We start from the raw sequence: 22542 nt of genomic DNA, 5'->3' as shown, positions 1-22542 counted from the left end.
GGGCGGGGCATTCCTTTATTTACTCTGTCTTAAACTTCCAAATTAAAAAAGGGTCAAATTACTTACTTAACTAAAAAAACAGCCACATGCACTGTCAGATATATATTCACACTCCACTTTAGGGAATTTCTTCAATGTTATCTTTCGTACTATTTTAGTCAAAATTTTGACAAACATTTTCTTCGCCATGCACACTTTACCCGATATACACACATTATGTCATCTGTTGCCTAATCCCACCGTAACTGGTATATTTGAATGTAATGGAAGAAGAGAAGAAGCTACTAAGTTCAATCCAAAGTAGGCAAACTAAGTGGTTGAAGGAGTGAGAAGGAAGAGAATGGTCTTTTATTTGACATGACGGCCGAGAGAATTGAAGACAGAAATGATATAGAGTCAATAAGAAGAAATTCATGAAGGACGTAGAATATTTATGTATTCATTTATTATGAAACCAAAAACAACACCAAGGCCTTCTACATTGGCATGTATAATAAATGTGAGGTACCATCCAAAACCTACCTTTAATATTTAGATTAGCTTTGACGACGATGATCAAACCGGAGGTTGTCAGTGTGATCGGTGAGGGTAAAACTCACCTCTAACTGAATCCCATGGCGTGTAACATTCACACACAACGGTATCGAGGCCAGATCCTTTCCCTCCAGCGCCTGTTCTCCCATAAAAATCTGGTACCCCAAAAATCACATAGCTAGGGGGGTTCAGATTCACCCAGATTTGAACCCAGAGCCACCCGAACGCTGCCACGCCCACCCCCCATTCCAGCGTAAAATTGACAATGATTTGATGTGACATTTTACCATGTAAAACAATGATAATAATTTCATGCAGGGTAAAGCAAAATGGTTGTCCAAAATTACTCAAGATACTTACATGCTTCCAACGTCAACAAGCAAAACAGAGTTAATTTTCAGACTTGAAAATGCAAATAACCCGAAGGATCACTGCACAGAATCACAGTATAAGAACGCAGTTTGCTGTGGCAGCAGAGAATGAAAAACTACTCAAGTGGAGGAGCATGAGAAACAAGCAGGTAATTCAGCACCGATGGGGAGATAATGACGAGCTGGCAAAGAAATCAGCAGCGCAGCTGAATATCGTATGCTGGACCGGGAAGGGCAAAAAGCGTTCAGACAGTTTTAACCGGTCTGGTAGATAAGGGAGTACATTCAGCTGACTCAAAATTCTGTGTATCAAACGAGTGATGTAGGAGAGTAGATCCCGGGGGACGACAAAAAATACAATACGAAAAATCGCAAGTATGAATGCATAACAGTCTATATATATATATATATATATATATATATATATATATATATATATATATATATATATAACACTTTTTGAAAGACTCACGGACGTGAATAATAATGTATAACACTTAGCACTAGTGGACACAGACAAAAACACAGAAACACACAAAAAAAGAGACTCACTATTTTTCGAATTTTCGGTGGTCGTTGCCACCTTTATCAAGGAGGAGAGGGACAGCTGTCCCTCTCCTCCTTGATAAAGGTGGCAACGACCACCGAAAATTCGAAAAATAGTGAGTCTCTTTTTTTGTGTGTTTCTGTGTTTTTGTCTGTGTCCACTAGTGCTAAGTGTTATACATTATATATATATATATATATATATATATATATATATATATATATATATATATATATATATATTTATTTATTTATTTATTTATATATATATATATATATATATGTATATATATATATGTATATATATATATATGTATATATATACTCATATATACAGAAACATATATAAGGAAAAGGGATAGGAACACATATAAAGGACGAACACAATAGAGGTGGGGAAGGCGGAATCGAACGGATCACAAGAGTAAAAATATTTCCTCAACCGGGACTCGAACACCGGATCTTTCCACTTGCCGGGCGGATGCTCTTAACCACTTGAGCTATCGAGGATATGTAATTTACCCTGAGATCCGTGGGTCTTATATGTCGCCAAGCGCCCCGATTCTTTAGCCAAGAGATGGCGTCAGGGGGCTGTTTCACCCACCAAAGGAGAAATAGACAATACACAAGAGGAAAGGACAGTGGTTAGAATTCATACAACATCATACAGGAAAAGAACAGTGCGTTTCGTGGCACGCATAGCCAGAAGAAAGAGATGAGCCACATTGGCCAAATACACATTCAAACACGAAATCCCGCCAAACGGCGAATAAATACTCATATATACAGAAACATATATAAGGAAAAGGGATAGGAACACATATAATTTTTACTCTTGTGATCCGTTCGATTCCGCCTTCCCCACCTCTATTGTGTTCGTCCTTTATATGTGTTCCTATCCCTTTTCCTTATATATGTTTCTGTATATATGAGTATTTATTCGCCGTTTGGCGGGATTTCGTGTTTGAATGTGTATATATATATATATATATATATATATATATATATATATATATATATATATATATATAAATATAAACATAGATGTAGATTTTTAAACCATAGAAACACAAAGAAAGGACACTCACATATGTACTTTTGACCATTTGACGGCACGATCGTCGAAACGTCAAAACTACATATGCTTCTATGTTTTAAATCTACATCTGTGATTTTAAATATTTGTGCGTCACCGAAGAGCGTTCCATTTCGAGAGCGGATAAATACAAAAAGATGTACGCTATTTGCAGTTTCCGAAGGGGAGGGTGGTGGTTTCTTAGAATGAGGATTGAATAAGGGAAGAAGCGAATTCCACCATCTTCGGGTGTTTGTTCTATTTCATGCGAGGAGATGTATGCCTTGATATCTCATTTCGCGTCTACTGTATCCTCCAAATAACAATTACATATAGAACATAATACCCTAGGGCGCATGTAGGGACGTGGCCGACGTCCCCGGAAAATGTCCGTTGGACGAGTGTTTTCATTTGGAGTAAAAAGAGCTAGCCTAGAGTCGTAGTGTATCATGTAGTGAGACGTGAATCTATCAAAAGTAGATACAAACCAGACCGCGATTTCTCCTCTTTTAAGCAAAAAAAAATTACGAGCAGCATAAAAATGCATGCACAATCCGCGGTCTCCTTATATGCAATGATAGTAATTGCTGATAGTAACTTTTGTTTCTATGTATTTTTAAAATTGAAAATAAAGATGCAGAAGGGAAATTTGTTCTGACTTTTAATTTTGATAGTTGAAGTTACTCCTATTTTTATAGAGCGTCAGGAAGAAATGCAAGAATTGTTTATTACTTGTGACACCTAGAGGTAATGATATGCTGAAGGCAGTTAGAATGAGTGTCCGCATTGGCCAAATATTGTAATATTGTGTATCATAAACATAGAATCACGACGATTTTTCGAACAAAATAAATTCATCAGTTACACTAAAAGAAAAGGACGAAAATGGAATCAACATAATTCTTCCTCGGAGATCCTGCTATCGCATTGCTTCCACAGCAACAGTTTTGTTGGTGTTGACAAAATTGGCCCATCTATTTGAGTTTAGTTTAGAGTCCGATTCTATGTAAATCAATCAGTTACGTCCCGACTCCTGTGTGTGTTTTGTGTGTGTGTGTGTGTATTTGCCTTTAGAAAATCCCCCACCGACAGATCGTATCTAAAGCAACGCTTTCACGTGTTTCAGAGCAAGGGGCGAGGTGGGGAGTGGGAAGAGAGAGGCGGAGAGGAGAGGGGAATTGCGGGAGGGCGAGAAGAGTGGAGACCGGGGCGGGGGGGAGGGAGCGGGACCGGAGAAGGCAAATATAACCGATGCGGATGTGGAGCAGTGATTTCGTGCAGGGCACCGGTTACGTCACCGAGCGCGTTGACCTACGGGAAGGGTTTCTGTCTTATCGAAGCGTCGTCGACTCGGGAAGTATCAAATAAGCACACAAGGTCCTTTTTGCTACCACCTCACCACACGTAATGGATATATGTATCTCTTTGCTCCCTTCCTCTCCGTGACCGCCCACCCCCCCCTTCCACACCTCCACCGCTTCCACTCCCTCGAGTGAGCCCAATATACATGCATACGCTACGGGCGTGTCAGTGGATTGGGGCGTTTTGGGGTCGGGAGAGGGTGGGTGGGGGAGGGTGCAGAACGGGGCTATGGGAAGTGGAGGAGGGGGCTACGGGTGGTTGCACCCTTCCTCCCCCCCATTCGCTTTCCCTTTCCCGCCCACGCCATTCCCTCCCCCCACTCATCCCACACGTGCCGGGACCTTGGAAGTTGCGGTGCAACTCGCATCAGTGTGATTTACATACGACCAATTCTCTAACCCTCTATCTCCGAACCTTCCTCTCTCCCTCCCTCCTTCCACCGCCAGCCCCCACTCTCTATCTATCACCCTCTCTCCGTCCCCTTCGCAGACCCCTCCTTCCTCCTCCTCTCGATCCCGCGTCATCTCCGGGCACGGAGTGAGTGAGCGGCCGCCCCAAAAATACGAAATTGATGAAAGGGCTTTCGGCCATTCCTGTTTGCCGAGAATTTCGGGATTTTAAAATAGCCCGTGTGTTTGTAGAAATGGCAAATTCTAACGAGCACGGGCGAAAACTGCTTTTGCCATGCGCTTGGCATCAAGATTATCAAGTTTGTTCCCTCGCGCCTAGCCAAACACAAATATGTGATTCCAAAGAAACTGCGGGAGATGCCGCAACAGTAACTTTTAACGGAGTCATCCGCTAATGTGCATTTCAATGCAACGATTTCAGAGTGTAAAAATCATTCGCCTTGACTGGGATTCGAACCCAGATCCCTCAATATCCGGTCGAGTGCTTTAGCCACTTAAGCTACCGAGGCGTCCCGGTAGCTTAAGTGGCTAAAGCACTCGACCGGATATTGAGGGATCTGGGTTCGAATCCCAGTCAAGGCGAATGATTTTTACACTCTGAAATCGTTGCATTGACATACAAATATGTGAAATGTTCAGCCTCGTCCGCTCCTTAACATTTTCAGTGTTACGTGATGGAGGAGATGGTTTTTTTTTATCTCCGTCTAATTTCGCGATTAGGAACAAGTGTTTGTGTCGGTGGCATTTTTTGAGATATTTATTTTTAAAATTGGCTCGGTTAATGTTGTTGTAAGAATATTACATGCAAAAGCACAATATATTTTTTCCGGCATTGGTCACTGAAATTAAAACATGGTTGAGTTGAAATAACAAGTGTTCGGCCTTGATCAAGCCACAGAAAATCAGTTACCATGACATCGCTTTCCACATCAACTCAGTCCACTTTTAAATATGACATAAAATATAGCATTAAAAATGTTCACAGAACTTCATATTCATATGTATTAATTCACGTCAAAATAGCAATCACTTCTGGATTCATACAATAACCTCTACTTTAAACAAGCCCTGAGACCAAATATTTGACAAGTAATTCATTCAGAGCATTCAGGTAACATTAAATGGGATCGAAAACCAAATTCATTTATTGTGACTAACATTTTTGGTCGCATAAAGATAGTATTCTACTAAGCGCACGCTTCCTCTTAAGATCGTGGAAATAAAAGTAATGGAAAGGACCCTGAAATCACTTTAAGTGTACTTGCTATACTTATTTGACGGAATTCATACATCTACTTACATTAGAAAGAATGGGAAAAATGTAATATTTTTGGCTGTGTTGTGTATTTAAATAGTTTTTCTAATGGCGCATGTAAAATTATTTGTATTCTTACCTTGGCTCTGGGAATTCGATATTAAAAATCAGGAACAATTAAATTTGCAATTGTCTTGACAAAGCTTTTAGAAATTACAAGGTATTTAGGATTTCGGGCTTAATGCTTCATACAGTTCAATTTTAGTTGCACATTTGCTCCGGGTATTCTGGTGACTTCACCGCCCATCATAATAATCTTTTACTTCATTCATGATTTCAGATCGGTCGTAAATGGGCATTAAATACGGACAGTTTGATAGACAAAATTTTACCACTAATTTTGGAGCTCCAAAAAAACTACTGAACCACGTTCACCGAATATTAAAAAGAAGGGAATAAAAGAAGGTATGAGGGAATGAAACGATTGGCATTATCGGGATAATTTAAATAGTTGCAAGAAACAATTCTGGGTTTGTTCACCCGCTTGGACGAATTGTTTTCCACACAAGACCTACCACCGTTCCTATTATACAGAAAAGAATTCTTCTTATGCCTTTAGGCTTATTTTCGCCAGGAGGAGGGCAAAGAATAAAAGTGAAAATAATAAAAACATGATGTCAACTCTGGCCAAAAATGTAGTTAACATACGAGGGTCATCCGGAAAGTAGTACCCGTTCGTGCCGCATGAAGTGCTGACGACGCGAGTAGCCGCTGGACGAGGTCAGATAGCTTCAGTGGCTTGTCTGCCTTCTCTGAGCCAAGTTGCGTGACGCTAGCATTGCCTGTGTTGTTTCTGTGATTGTTTACAATGTTTAAAAAAATTGAGAACGCCGCCAGTTGTGAAGTGAGGGCAGTGATTAAATTCCTCAATGCAAGAAACGTTCGCCCATGTGATATTCATCGCCAATTAAAGGAGGTGTATGGAGACAATGTAATGGACGAGTCGTCTGTTCGGCGGTGGTGTCGCAACTTCAACATGGGGAGGGGGAACACACACGACGATGAGCGTTCGGAGAGACCGTCTGTCATTACAGACCAACTGGTGAGCTCAGTTGACGAATTCGTGAGGAACGATCGGCGCGTCGCAATTGATGACATCTGTGAGCATTTTCCCAATGTTTCTCGAACAATTGTTCATGAAATTGTTAAACACCATCTGCATTATGCAAAAATTTGTGCAAGATGGGTCCCTCGCGTATCTCAATGAGCTGGCGGCGAAGGACTATGCAGCAGGAATACAGAAACTTGTCACACGTTATGACAAATGCCTTAATTTGCTTGGAGATTATGTTGAGAAGTAGTTTAAAGTATCCTCTTTCAAATAAAATTTTTTATGTTAGTTAATATTTACTTTTGTGTCTTTATTTCACGAACGGGTACTACTTTCCGGATGACCCTCGTATCTCTACTGTATTATGTATTGTTAATTAGAGACACTCTAGTGCCTTGTTATGTATTAGCGTGTCTTCAATTAATCTGAGTACAATCATGAAAGGCCATTCTTTCCATGCAACCGAGTACAAAGTAAGTGCATCATAATCTGTTTTGTTTCTTTCTAAATACAAACCTATGTTGCGTAATAGTTTTTGTGGTGACAGCTGTAGTTTTTTTTATATTTAGTTACAATATTTTCATAATATTTGTTACCACCGGCCAAATCTGTGGTTTCTTCCCCAACCAGTCTTTTTTAATTTATTTTTACTTACCTACCCTCGTACTGACCATCATATGCTGCTCAGATATACCTCCGAGAGCTTGGTTCACGTATTTAGAAACATATGGGTGAGGGAATTGATGGAAAAAAGGCAGACCTCTTAAAATACTAAGTATTTATTTTTGTTACATACTTAAAATTCATTTTAAGATAATATTTACACTTTTGAGATTCGATAGGACAATTCGTAAATGATTGCCAGTAAAATATCACACGTTTTATTCGTGCATCCACTTCTTGCACAGCGGAGTCGTCATTTAAGTCCTACCGACATTTCAAATAAACATAGTATTTCCCTTTTTCCGACACATTTTTGAAAGGATGCCTCTTCAATCGCTGCTCTTCGGCGCCCGTTCTTCCGGGCACAAGTCACTACGGCTCGCACCTTATAGTTGCGAGCGATAAATGCAGTCCTTCACATTTCCATGATCATTTAAGTCACGATTCGCATACACTCCTCTCATAATTAACACCTAGGGAAAGCAATACCAATGTTAAAAATACTTGGCGCAACCTTGAGAACAGGTCAAGAGTGTTAAATATATGCTTAGAAAAAGTTCCATTAAAAAAATAGAATATGCCAAATGAAACATGTTCTATAATTAGTCGGTTAGTTTAGTCAAATACGTCCAAAATAACCATTTTATAAGGAGAATAATTGGGGATATCTTTGAGTCGCATTTCAAATGACGCTGGAAACGAAATATGAAGTTTAAAACGCTTCACCATCCACGAGTATGGTGCAAGTACTCAGTAACGAATCCATAAAAATTCGCTTCCCTTACTTTACGAGGGAACTGACCCCGTGAATAATTCCACTGTGATGGCATATGCTTCTCCAAGTACCTTGTTACTTCTCATCCCGCATGGTCGAACCAAAGAAATTATCACCATTTTTTTAAGGAGAATATTGTCATATGTTACCCATCATACACGGTAAAAAATGTAATATTGGTCACGGCAGTGATATCTGATTTTGCTCATCTTTTTCTCAAATATGAAAAACCATAAAGAGGTTTAGGTTGCATAAAAATATGTCCTTGGGCTTCCTAAAAAATACTGAAGTTTAAAGGCACTCTATCCGACACTCCTCGAGGCGTTCATTTGTACCGAATTGTCGAATCTTCTAATCATCCAACAGTTTGGTTTGCAGTAATATATTCCCATAGCGAGAACAACATTCCGGTCGAACATCGATCGTCATTGTAACTGCAACTGGTAAAAGATGACCACAGTTTTTTTCGTTCGTATCATTTCGCCTTTCCCTGCTAACCCCGCTTGAAGAAGTATTAGCGACACTATGAACTCGTAAATTAAGTCACGGAATCGATCCATCCCCCCCCCCTCCCACCAAAAACCGTGACTAATTTCAAGAACGAATTGGGTGATTCGCCAGAAAAATTTGTTATTCCCGGGTTTTCTGTATTTGAAGCCTCTACTTTCGAACCCTCGTAAAAAGTCCTCTGAACTTGTTTTTCGAGCGGCGTTCTGTGTGACGTCACGCCGAACACTATCCTTGCCCTTCCACAACCTCTTTCGGATAACCTCGGGAGCAGATCGTGGCGTACTTCCTACTAGAGTTACAGCTGTTTAAAATTCTCGCCTATTGTCATCGTGACGCTGTCACATTTCTCATCCTTGTACGCTGAACACTTGATATCCCAAATTGGCAGTAGTAGTAGTAGTAGGTATATTATTACAGCACAAATCATGAATGATTTGAGTTAAGATCCAGGTGTACCAAAAACTATTAATTCTCATACAACTGTTATATACACTGAAAGACATGCCGTCATTTGTCATTTTAATAGGCGAAGAATGCCGAGACAAGGTTTTTTTTTAATGTTTCGGCCATCCAACAATAATGTGAGGAGAGTTTAACAGTAAATGCTTATCATCTCACTAATTTTAATTCTATCCCCTCACACGCACACCGATAATATCAGGTCTACTAGCGAGCTGGGTTTAATTATTATTTCTAAGAGTTATCTGCTGGTTAAAATAAATGCCCCCTCTCTGGGAACCGGACACTTGGGAGAGTCATCGACTTCTTTAAAAAATAGGATGCATACTTTGCCGTGCGGAACAAGTGAGGCTTCGTCGCAGTCATTCAACCAATCAATCAATCAATCAGTCAATCACTCAGTCATTTTCCAAGGGACGACGTCCGCACATCCGCCCTTGAATTGAACGGTTAAAGGGTGTCTTTTGGGGGAAGCGACGAATGAACACATTTCGCAGCCGCGAAGGCTTGAGTGGACCCGCCCATCTCCGCCCGGTCCCCTATTCCCCCCCCCCACTCCACCCCCCGCTACTCAGTGACACACGTGGAGAGAGAGAGAGATAAGGGACGGTCACCTCCCCCTAAGATACAAAGCACTTGAAAAAATTTCGACTAGCTGTCCGTCTCGAGACGCAGCTGGACTAGAGCACCTGCTCCTTCTTTCTTTTTTTTTCTCTCTCCCCTTTGGACTCTATACCCTCGATTTGAAACCGAGAACGAAAGAGAGAGAGAGATTTCTTCTCCCAGTACACATACATTCACATCACGAGGCACTTTGCCCGCGGAACTGCTTAAAATAGAAATTCGACGTCTGGTGGAGCCGGAGGCAATTTCCACGGTCAATGCGAACACTTTTTTTTTTGTATCTGCGATCTCCACCGAGGTGGCGGTGGCGATTTGGCGCAGAAAGCGTGAGAGCAGGGTCATCTTTTAAGGCACGAATGACAGAAAGACCGGGCTGGTTTCAAAATGCCAGGTCAGAATGTTCGAAATGTCGATTCCACACGGTTGAGCTGGACTCCACGCAATCAGGTTCTTCCCCTTCTTTTCTCCATCCACCTCTATTTTTTTAAGCCACATTCACGAAATCAAATGTTGAATTGTTTGCGTTTAGATGCAGGAGTGAAACGATCCCGGCAAAGTGTAACCCTTTTTTGCAGATTTCCAAAACCCTCCTCTGAAATATCGGCAGTTTTAAAAAGTGCGCAGTACTGTTTTAGGCTAGGTGAGGTGGGGAGACTTGCCGTCGTTGGAATAAAATATTCATCTTCGCAGTTTTCATTCTACCATTCAAAATATGGATTCAAATGTGCATATAAATTACAGATTTCCCGAAAGAAAGTCAAATTCACATTGAAAATAATAAATCCAGCGATGTGGTTAAGAAGACGTTTGTTTTAAACCAAGAATGAAGAGTGGAAATATTTTAAATGGGCGAAAATCCTCCGTGTTCTAATTACGTGGGAGGAATATGAGTGTGTTCTTGTTGATATGAATGAAATGAACTCTCGCGGAACACATTAGACATAAGATGTACTTTTGAGGTTCTAATTCGAGGATGGTCGCCCCTGGACAAAGGACCTGAGCTGCGTTTTAGAATTGAAAGAAACTTCACCAAGAATTTCATGCGAAAGGGTTCTTTTTCTGATCAAATTGAGTAGTAAACAGTGCATGTGAACATTTCCCGAGCGTTGGCCAATGTTGCAGTACTCGAGGGTAATGTACACAGTTCAAAAGAACTGAGGAAAATGCCACAAAAGTAACTCCATGCCCAGAACATGAGCGACACAAATGCGACAATCATTCGCCTTCCCCGGGATTTGAACCCAGATCCCTCAATTTCTGGCAGAGTGCTTTAGAGAGTCAAGCTACCGACGCGTCTATTTAGAAATTCAAATTTTAAGAGAACGCCTGAATGGTTTAACGGGCTATATCAATCTGCCAGATATCGAGGGAACCGGGTTCGAATCCCAGTCAAGACGAGTGATGCTGTGAATTTATCGCATTTGTAACCGATACGACCATTTGATGGAAGATATGTAAGTAGCAAGTTCCTTGTGATTGAGTGGCAGCCATACAGCCAGAGAGGATTTAACATGATTCCCAGGCGATAAATTCAAACAGACAAACGGTCCGAAAGATATATTACTCGGCCCTGTCAGTGTTACTGGTCACATTTAAATGAATTGTCGGAAAGAATCACATTTTCATCGACGACGTCAGAGGAGAACGAGGTCCAAATTAAATGGTAACATTCGAAACTATCTTTGGTCATTCGTGCCTTGATATTTGTGGTTTCTTTTTGTCGTTGACCCTATTGCATCCACACGCATTCGCCCTCTTCTATCACATTATATCCTCCGCTGCGGAGCAACGGGCATCCAGGACCGGCCCGGTGCAAAAAGTCACACGCACTCATTCACTGTCACCACGCGTGGCCGGCCCCTTTCCACGTCCTGCCGATCACGGCCTCTGGAGGGAACAGTTGAATATGTGGATGAAGGACTCGGTGTAGTACATGTTGCAGACGGCGGCGTTGTTCTCGAAGGTCATCTCCGCCACTTTGAACTCTGGGTTCACGGACACCTTTGAAAGAGAAATGAAAGTTGATGAACTTGGAATTTCCCGTGGCTATGAAAACACGAAGATTCTGCACAATGTGTGCATCGTTCGCGCCAAAGAAGTTTATCGTCCAATATGCCAGTCAATTCAATCCGATAAAAAGTTGCCAACTTCGTAAAAAAAATCGCTGTCGAATGAGCGATGACTCTTCTCCGTATATTTGCAGTGCTGTGTTCGCTCAGGGTTGCGGTTGCTTTCATAGAATGTCTTTTGTGAAAATTGAGTTTGCAAATAATTTCTTTTAAATATACAGCATGTCGTAGTAAAAATATTTCCATATTTAATGGCGTGAGGCTGAATATTAATTTAAATATAATTCGAATGGCATCGAATACATTAATCCTCTTTTCCTATAACAATGCGTTTCAGGAAAAAACACAAGTACTAGTAAGTTCTGGCATTTCAGTAAATAAATTACTGTGGTTGTGGAAAAATACTCAATTTTATTTGCTTGTAAATTCCCGAAATAGAGGTGATTCCCGCATTTAAACACCGTTTTATCTTTCATCTCTAATGCCCAAGAACGAAAACACAATCTGTTTTTCACTCTTTTGCTACGTAGGTTACGATGAATCTGATGTTGTCGGTGGATATTGTTTGAGGTCAAACCGCTTTAAAATAGCTTATCAAAATGACAATAGTCGAATTTACAAGTCTTCCATAGATCTATAGATTGGAAGTAACCCTGTAAAATAATTGGTTTTTGATCTCGAAAGTTGTCTTATAAATTTGTTCCCCAGTCTTTAAAATTTGTTTTAGATAGGGTCCTCTAACAACACTATTGTTAATAAACTGGATGTAATATTTCTGCCCAATTATGAATTACTCCTGAATCTATTATTATTATATTATGATGGTGAAATTAAAGATTATATGTTTATGCCTCATGAGGTATTACCTCCAAACCCGGAGTTTAATTCTGATGACAACTTTATCACATGACTTTATTTAAGGATAAGCGTGTTAGTAGGTACGTTAAACAAACCAAATTCTTTAATAATTTTAAGGATGAAGCATTTGAAAACATTGGATTATATTCCTATGCAAATGAGACTAATGCACAATTCCAAAAAAACCGATAGACTTCGAGAAAACTCCAAGGAACTCGAACTGAATTTTTATTTGAGTAATATAAGATGAAATCGCAAATTTTCTCTGCGAAATATCTCACTTTTAAAAATTCGCTATTCGAACGGAACTCTCCCCATTTCACGCATCTGAAAAGCATAATGAAAAGCCATGAGTCATATTTTTCAGAATTATTCTCTTTCTTACCGAGAGTAGAAAGATGTAATCCACCAGCTCGCACTTAATGGGGCGTGCCTCGCTCATTATATTCCTACCAGCCATTGATTATTGGGTTCAGAAGGTCTTGAGTAGAGGTAAAACATCCTCTTCTTTAAAGTGTTGAAATGATTATTTCGGTTTACTCACAGCCGTTACAAATCTCACGCTACCAACTGATTTCGAAAGGAACATTTTCAAATACGATTTTATCGAGGCCTATGTGGTCATGGCTCTTGTAAGGACAAGCGCAACTAACGTCTAAATTTAAATTCGAGATTTGTAGACGGCGGCGTTCGCGGCTACCGCATCGTAAGCCGATTTCAGTGCCGTTACCTTGTATTACAAATTCGCTATTTTGAGTTACGCTTACATTTTCTAATGGTTGCAAATTGGAAAAACAGTGCCAATCGTGCGTAGTGGCGTCTCGTTCTTTCGAAATCACTAGTTGCGTTACCCAGTCATCGTTACAGATTTTCTATAGGTCTTTCCCTAATTAAGCATCATTATTCCCTCATTTTCCTACGTTAAATGTCCCATCTTACCCACGTTTAAACTCAATAGCTCAATTTTGCCGGTGGCATTGTTAATATAAGTAAAATAATTCAAAATATATATTAAATCCTTTGTACTACGATGACATTTTTTACAAAAGTAATTATGAGTAACTTTGGGAATACATTCCAAAATTAGACATAAATGAAGGAAGGCTAACTTTGCAGATTCCGCTAGAATATTATTTTTCACGACCATGATTTCGGCGCAAGGCAATAACATTAGGGCCTGATGTTCCGCAGACCTGATAGTGTTGCCCTACGACGAAAACATTGTTGTGAAAAATAAAAATTCTAGTGGAATCTGCAAAGTTAGCCTTCCTTCATTTACGCTCAGTATGCAAGACTTCCACCAAGTAACACCTGATGTAGTATCTTTTATTCCAATACAACTATTTTATAAATAGTTTTAGCCTTGTATGGACATGTATCGGAGGTCTTGGCCGAATTTCAGAAGTATGAAGCCTTTTTTTCTCAATACACTGTTGTCTATTGTCATCGCATACACTTATTTCATGAATACCGGTGTACAATTTTTATATTTAATAAATAGAAAAGTTACATTTGCAGTTACACAAATCTTTTACGTTGCAAGATTAAAAGCCTCGCAACATTGTAGGCGTAATAAGATACCGTGCGACAAAATCACATTTTCTGAAACCCCAGTAGTTAAATAAAATTATGTAGATTAATTTCAAATTAATGTTTATATCCTTTAATGTTCAGCAATTATAAAATATTATCGTGAAAAACTAAGGCATAATTGAATTAAACTCTTAGATGAATTGATACAGCTCTAGTTCATCTGCCAATTGATATACGTACGAATGAGTTACGAGGTAGTATTATGGAAATCGACTCACATATTAGAAATTTAAAAAGTACACTAAAATATCTCAACGAAGCATTTATAAGCAGTACTATTTTACAGCAATATTTGGTTAATTATATGAAGCGTTTTTATTTTTAAACAATAGTCTTCGAATTTTATCAGAATGGCTTTGAAAAGTAAAGGCTTTTGGTACGAAATGATAAGCGTCTTATTATAAGTGGAATAACGCTGAAAAAAGATTATGGTAGAAGCTTTCGCGTGAAAGTAAAATTGTTAAAAAAATGAACTTGTCCTATTTGCTGAATCAAAACGGGACTTGCTTAAAAAATACGCCTCGTAAAAAATTAGTCGTCCATAAATGTAATTACTCTCGTATGAAAAATATATATATATATATATATATATATATATATATATATATATATATATATATATATATATATATATATATTCGTATACTTGTTTGTTAATCATGTATTACATACACTATTCATTTATTGCCTATATTTAGAAAAGGCCCGAGAGGAAAAATTTTCCGAATTTAATTTAACATTTCCAAAAGTGCCCGAAATAAGCCGATTTCTTTTTAAGAGGAAAGTCTTTTCATTAGCAGTCAAAGACCAAGTGGGGCGTCATAAATAATTTTATTATTTTCCGCTTTAGTGAGCAATCAAACTCAGAGCAAAATGGGAGAAATTTACTGAAAAGGAAAAGAGACTCATGTATTTGAGAATTATTCTTCGCTTTAAGCCGTATTTCCTCAAGCACAACTGAAAATGTAAAAAGATTTCCCTCAGCATTTAACTCCGTCCTGAGTCTACTAAATGGGCTTGTTTCTTGAAGTTATGAGTCGCCAGTTATGCGAGTCCTCCATAAAAACCTAAACGTGACATCCAACGTTCTAAAATACTGTTAGATACTATGAAATGTATTTGTTATTATTATAGACCCAGATTCAACCCCATAAGAAGGCTCTATATACGCTTATTGCCAACTAACCGAACCACAGCATTCAAGTGAATGTTTTCTTTGATAGGCGAGGGTCGTGTTCATTACTCTAAGCCAAGTACTAAGCCCAATGGCTTGAGACAAGCAGACTTAGGTGGTCCAGTTTATTTCCCTGCTAGGCAGAATGATCTTGAGAAACCGCGGCCGAGCAAACGCTGGTTCCCGTCGCAGTTTCCTGAAGTTGGAATTCAGGTCACAGGCGTCATCCAGATTTGAGTCCGGGCCCTCAGATCGGTAGTCACTTATCCATCACGCCGCAAACCAAAAACTACAAGCACTCGTCAAGTGATGCGTTACTTTTAGAAAATCGCCCCAGAAGACACTTTCAGAATATCATAGCGGCACACCTTTGTTTTCGGTGACGCCGACAATTAGAAATCCGTTAGCAAAAATCCTCACTCACCTCCCCGACGATCTCCTGCGTGCCGGCGAAATCGATCTGGTGACCTTGCGGTGTGTGCCCAGCCCGCACCGCGGTTGCGCGGTAGTCGTCGGCGAAGGAGGGGACCTGCCCGGCCGGCGTGGATGGCGCGCACCAGAAGGAGCATCACCTCCACATTCCCCCCCCTCTAACCCTGCTCTCTTTCCCGACCATTCCTCCTTGCGACCCCGCTCTCCCTCTCCCATCCCCAGCCTTTCGCCCTTCCCCGTCCTCCAAAGCGCGTTTATCCTTCTACCCCGCATCTTTAATTCATTTCCACGAACATCCAGGTTGGGACGTTTTTACTTGGCTCATTGCGAGAGCTCAACTTTTCCCACGACAAGAGGAGATTTAGCGATCGTCGATCCCTTTGTCGCCACGTTTACCTCTTTCTGAAGTCCTGCCGAGGGTATTTTTCAGGACCCGTGCGGGCATTTTTTCCGTGGAATCCTGGTCCCTTGTGCTAAATTCGGTCCGTGTTAAAGGTAGAAATCATATCATTGAATCACAAATTGGATTCAATTATTAACAGCTCTATTAAAATTTTATTTAATAGGTTAAATAGTACGTAGTTTTTCGATTTATCAATTGAACGTTTTTTTTTATTAATTTGAATTTTTGTTTTTATGAATTTTATTTATTAATTTGTAATGAGCTTTTCAGAGATTTCGAGGTGTCCTCAAGTTTGCAGGCCTCTTCGTGTTTCTCTGGCAAACAATACACCAGAATGTTGATATTTCTGTTACTTCTCAGATTAATCTCCCTGTAGACGCACATATTTTTCGCAGTGTCAACGCAACCATTCCGTGGACTCTTAAGAACCCTTGTATAGGGGTGCTTTTTGGCAACTGGAAAAATAGGCTGGTCCGTGGCGAAGGTTCCTTGTGCTCGTTTGTCACATGTCGTTCGGATTACTTGAATTGTGGCACCCACGATAACACATCTCTCACAACCATAACAACATCACCGCTTGTCTCACTCAATGAACGATGAATTTCGATGGGTGTTAAACCAAACAAGAGGAGAAAAAGGATGATTTCACGCTGTTCTCTTACGCTATATGACGCCATTTTAAATCTTTAAAACGCTTTTCTCACAAGCGGAAGCTATACAAACCCTGTGAACTGTAGCGCATAATATTCATCTTTGCCATTTATTTACATTATCAGTATCTGCGCATTTTTATCTCAACCACAAAATTATTTCTACTCCCAGTTCAATCGGGTACTTAAGGTATCCCCTTGGAATAGCTAGGGTCTTGAACTCTAATGGTACGAGGGTCATCCGGAAAGTAGTACCCGTTCGTGAAATAAAGACACAAAAGTAAATATTAACAAACATAAAAAATTTTATTTGAAAGAGGATACTTTAAACTACTTCTCAACATAATCTCCAAGCAAATTAAGGCATTTGTCATAACGTGTGACAAGTTTCTGTATTCCTGCTGCATAGTCCTTCGCCGCCAGCTCATTGAGATACGCGAGGGACCCATCTTGCACAAATTTTTGCATAATGCAGATGGTGTTTAACAATTTCATGAACAATTGTTCGAGAAACATTGGGAAAATGCTCACAGATGTCATCAATTGTGACGCGCCGATCGTTCCTCACGAATTCGTCAACTGAGCTCACCAGTTGTTTTGTAATGACAGACGGTCTCCCCGAACGCTCATCGTCGTGTGTGTTCCCCCTCCCCATGTTGAAGTTGCGACACCACCGCCGAACAGACGACTCGTCCATTACATTGTCTCCATACACCTCCTTTAATTGGCGATGAATATCACATGGGCGAACGTTTCTTGCATTGAGGAATTTAATCACTGCCCTCACTTCACAACTGGCGACGTTCTCAATTTTTTTAAACATTGTAAACAATCACAGAAACAACACAGGCAATGCTAGCGTCACGCAACTTGGCTCAGAGAAGGCAGACAAGCCACTGAAGCTATCTGACCTCGTCCAGCGGCTACTCGCGTCGTCAGCACTTCATGCGGCACGAACGGGTACTACTTTCCGGATGACCCTCGTATATAAAAAGAAGAATAGGAGCCCTATGACACTTCACCCCTGAAGTTACGTCTGTCTCTATTGAATTCAACCTATCGACGACTAATTTTGTTTACGGCTAGATGAGGATTTCCTTATCCAGTTAGTAACGTTTTCGTTATCACCATAATGTCGTAGTTTGTATATTAATATCTTGTGAGGGATCTTGTCGAAGGCTTTCTTGAAATCAAAGAATACGGCATCCTCTTGGTTATTCCCTTCCGCCAATTTTAGGCTATAATAAATAAAATGACCGATCTGTATTTTGTATGCTCATGATTTCATTGAAACCGTGTTGGTTGAGGAAGAGTATGTTCCTGCTATCGATTTGGGTCAACATTGATATGCTCTAAGATTTTGCAGGGTATCGATGTAAAGCAAATAGGTCAATAATTATTGGGGTTCACCCTATCGTTGTCTAGGAAGAATATTAGAACTAAATTAAATCGTTAAAGATCAAGATGAAATTCACCATGGAGAAACGACGTCTATTTTCTATATTTTGGTCCATCAGAAATTCTATGACCTTAATGAATTGACGCTGAGGTGATAGAGGATGCAATGATATTATCTGTAGGCATATCTTTCTATATCTATAGGTGTGTGTATATATATATATATACACCTACACACACACGTATATATATATATATACATATACATACACACACATATATATATATATACATGCATACATACACACACACACACACACATATATATATATATATATATATATATATATATATATATATATATATATATATATATATATACAGGGTTCGTCCGGAAAATAAGTGTACTGAGCTCAGGAAAAAAAAATTATTACACTTTTACATATCTTAAGCTAATATTCCTCAAAATAGGACCCTTGTGAGTCGATACACTTGTTCCAGCGGCGTTCCCATTCCTGGAACGCTCCCGCGAAGGCATCATCGGGAACCTCTCGAAGACACGTCGTCACGGCCTCTTTGACGGCGTCCAAAGTCCCGTATCGCGTTCCTTTCAAACTCCTCTTTATCTTCGAGAACAGAAAGAAGTCCGGTGGTGCCAAGTCCGGGCTGTAGGGCGGGTGCGGCAGCGTTGCCACGCCGTGCTTGGCCAAGAAGTCCGACACGACAAGCGCGGTGTGAGATAGCGCATTGTCGTGATGCAGCCGCCAGATGTTTTTGATCGCTGGCCGGACGCGGGCGACTCGTTTTCGAAGATTACACTGCTCTGCTATCATCCGAACACTAAGACGACGATCAGAGTTCAGTACATCGCGAACTTTTCGCACATTTTCGTCGGTGAGTGTCGTTGATGGGCGTCCAGGCCGTGGTTCGTCGTCGACCTCTTCTCTGCCCTCCACGAACATCTTGTGCCACCGAAAGATCATGTTTCTGGACATGGCTGACTCCCCGTAAGCCTGGTTAATCATACCGACAGTTTCGGTAGACGATTTCCCAAGCTTTACCGCAAATTTGATGGAATAACGCTGCTCCAAAAACTTCGGCATCGCGTTCCGTGACGTGGGTCGAGCGTGGAGGTTCGCGTTAACAGAGCTCCTCACTACACCACAGCTCAGAGCCGACTGCCTTTTTCAGCGTCGCTTGCCAGCATACCCCCCTCCAATCGCAGTCCGTCAGAGCGGTGCTGGGCGCGCCTGGAGCGGCGGGAAAAAATCAGTACACTTATTTTCCGGACGAACCCTGTATGTATATATATATATATATATATATATATATATATATATATATATATATATGTGTATGTATATATATATATGTATATATATGTATATGTATATGTATATATATATATGTATATATATATTATGCATGTATTTATATAAGCCTCTATGTGCACCCTCAGCTCCACCCAAGCAGTGTGATTTTTCGGGTACCAGGTCTTCCTGGGAAACCGTAACTGGCACAGGGAAAGGTCCTGGCTCCCCTACCCTGATGTGTGAAGTTTCACACGCCGTTGGGCTTAGTACTGGGTGAAACTCTGCGATCACCAACCAAACTGGCCTTCGGGTTGATTGGTATGTTTATGATTTTTATTTATACATATCTATTGGTGTTTTCAGTCCAATCCTTCCCCTTGCATTAAGACGTAAGACTACTCAGAAAATAATTTGACCCAATCGAGGGACGAAGTAACTAAGTGTTATGAGAGGCCTCTGAATTAATTTCAAGGGACTCCCAGTCTAACCTGGTCTCACGAAGGGTGTTTATGGAAATAAAATCAGTATTATAAACGCGGGCTTGAATGATGTCGTTCGCACTTGCGATAGAGTAACTGTTACTTCTCCAATCCCTAAGCTAGTTGGTGGTCAATTTCCATTTAGCAAACTGGTCCTATCCCTCCATCACCCTGCAAGAACTGAATTAATTGTGACTAATCAGCTCGGCCGCAAACTCACTCCCCGGTGCTTCGAACGTTCCCGGGCGTGGAGTAGAGATATGAATGGCATTCTAATCATTAATCGACGGAATGTAGGTCCGGCCGGGTTCCTCGAAATCCAACTCGCTATGCGCCGTATTATGCACGCACGGCACATCGCAGTATGTATTCATCGGGAAGTGGGGGTCTCCGAGTGGAGCGGGAAGCCTGTTATGGTCGAGGTCACCCGGGGGTGGTTGGTTATACGCCGCGGCCGACTCCCATCACGCACGCTGCGTGTCCCGGGAGGGGACTAGGAAATGCTTCGCCAGGCGTTTGGTGTGCCACAAAAGGCGCTCGAAGAGGGTCTCTCGACGCCTGGGACGAAGTGCCCTAACTCCGAATGTAACGTGATGTCGGCAGTGGTATTTTTATTGCAATTATGGTATCTCTTGCCTCAGAGTCACTTATTCCAGGTATTCTAAATATTTCGACGTAGACTCTTTAAAGTTAAATCAACGGGGATGATTTAGATATGGGTTTCCCGAGCTACGATTTGCATAACTCATTCTAAAAACTGTCGCTTTTGACGAGGTCTATCATTGGGCTACTCTGTGTTAGCACCACGATCGTAAATTAATGCCCACAGTCATCTACCATATTGCTTGTGTCAAACCATTTCTACATGCTAAGACCCATATGTAACTAATGCCTTATTTTACTTTTAACATTTATTCAGTGAATGGAAATAATTTCGAGCGAGCAGTATTTTTTTTTTTAAACATTCAGGCCAGAGCCATCTTAACGACAGCTCACTCAAGGGTTTTGCGAAACGATAACCATTCCAGTAGGAGAGAAAAGGAAAGCAGGTCCGATTCGAATATTGTGCCCCAGAGTAATGCTAAATATGGAATCAATTCTTTGGCGAGAGTGTGTGCTTACGAGGAAAGAGAAGAGCAAATATGCGGTCGAGGTTAATTAATATGCTACGCCATTACTCAACGCCTCGTTTCATTACTTTATATTCCATATGCAAATCATTTTATGACCTTGAGACGGGGAAGATAGCAGCAGCGGAGGAGAGAGTGTTCTAAACGGTGGCGATGTGATCATGCAAGGGGATAGATAATTGAATAGAATGTCTTTTACTGTGGTAGAAAATGGACCGATGATAGAAAAAGGCTAAAAGAATATGGATGGCATTGAACGAATGACGATACAGCATTAATGTTGATTCGAAGTACCAACACGCAACAAACAGTAATTATGAGCTCGAATGGTAACAAACAAAAGTTTTTAAAAATAATGAAGGGTAGGGGAGAAAGAGCAAGGGTAATGAATAGCTAAGAATCAATCCTGGAATGGTTTATCTTTTGTACGTAATTATGAGTGGGAAATTAGGTTTTTGTAAAGTGGGAAATTAGGTACTAACGGTAAAGGGCCTATTGCAATTTTCCGACCAATCCCTGACAACAATTCCTATGAACTTGCCCGTAAACTCAAGTTTGATGCACACATTGCGGAACGTAACTGTGGCATGTTTTTTTTAGTACACTCGTTAGGTCATACCAGGGAGCGTTGCCAGTGTTCGGGACCCAATGATACCTGGGAAAGTTAAGATGAGAAGTTTCTCTATAAGGGAAGGTTTATTTTCTGTGGCATATGCATCAGTGTGGCGAATTGAGCACGCTCACCCTGTCAACATCGAGGTCAATGGATCCAGTCGTGTCCCGCTATTAAAAGGGTTCAGCGTAAGATGCGTGGGTTCATAATTGGGCATCTCCCCTCCCATCGCCGGCAACTGCGAAGCGCGGTGTGACATTTTATTTCCACGACGCAGAGGGATGCTCGCCAGCAGTTTCATTTGAAGGCGAGGGTGTGTGCATGAACATAGTGGTTGGTATTATGATAATCTCTTCTTTATTATGTGTAAGATTTCGTAGGCAGCATTTACCCAGGGGTCACGATCTTCTGCTAACCTCGTATGTATACTTAGCAATCTCCCTCCTTCATCAATTACTCAACGTACTCCAACTAAGGCCTGCATCTGTATTTTTTCCTCTCCGCAAAACCTTGAGAAGAGCTCTTCGTGCCTGAGAAAATAGTTATTTATCATATTCCTCATGCGTTTCAACAAGCAAAGCGGTTCCCTTATTCTTCTGAAGACCTCTTCATTGCTCACTCTATCCAACCACACACATTGTCCTCAGCATTCCACGATAGCACCATATGATAAGAGCCAGCACCATTGTTACATCCTCACAAATTTTTGGTGGGTTAAATATCCAGGTTTAAATA

The 22542-nt window shown here is 40.7% G+C and overlaps 1 protein-coding gene across 1 annotated transcript in view; it reads right to left on the bottom strand.

Annotated features, from left to right (window-relative positions):
- Nucleotides 1-9655: 9655 nt before the first annotated feature.
- Nucleotides 9656-22542, bottom strand: part of LOC139688147 (lysyl oxidase homolog 2-like) — a 239666-nt gene continuing 226779 nt past the window's right edge. The window contains exon 8 of the mRNA XM_071585575.1: nt 9656-11696. Within this exon, the coding sequence (XP_071441676.1) occupies nt 11574-11696 (123 nt within the window). The 3' untranslated portion in view covers nt 9656-11573. The remainder of the gene's footprint in view (nt 11697-22542) is intronic.

This window comes from Hetaerina americana, unplaced genomic scaffold, assembly GCF_022747635.1.
Source record: "Hetaerina americana unplaced genomic scaffold, ioHetAmer1.1.p SCAF_2, whole genome shotgun sequence".
NCBI lineage: Eukaryota > Metazoa > Arthropoda > Insecta > Odonata > Calopterygidae > Hetaerina > Hetaerina americana.
Note: the sequence above shows the minus strand (reverse complement) of the source record. Positions and strands in the feature narration are given on the sequence as shown.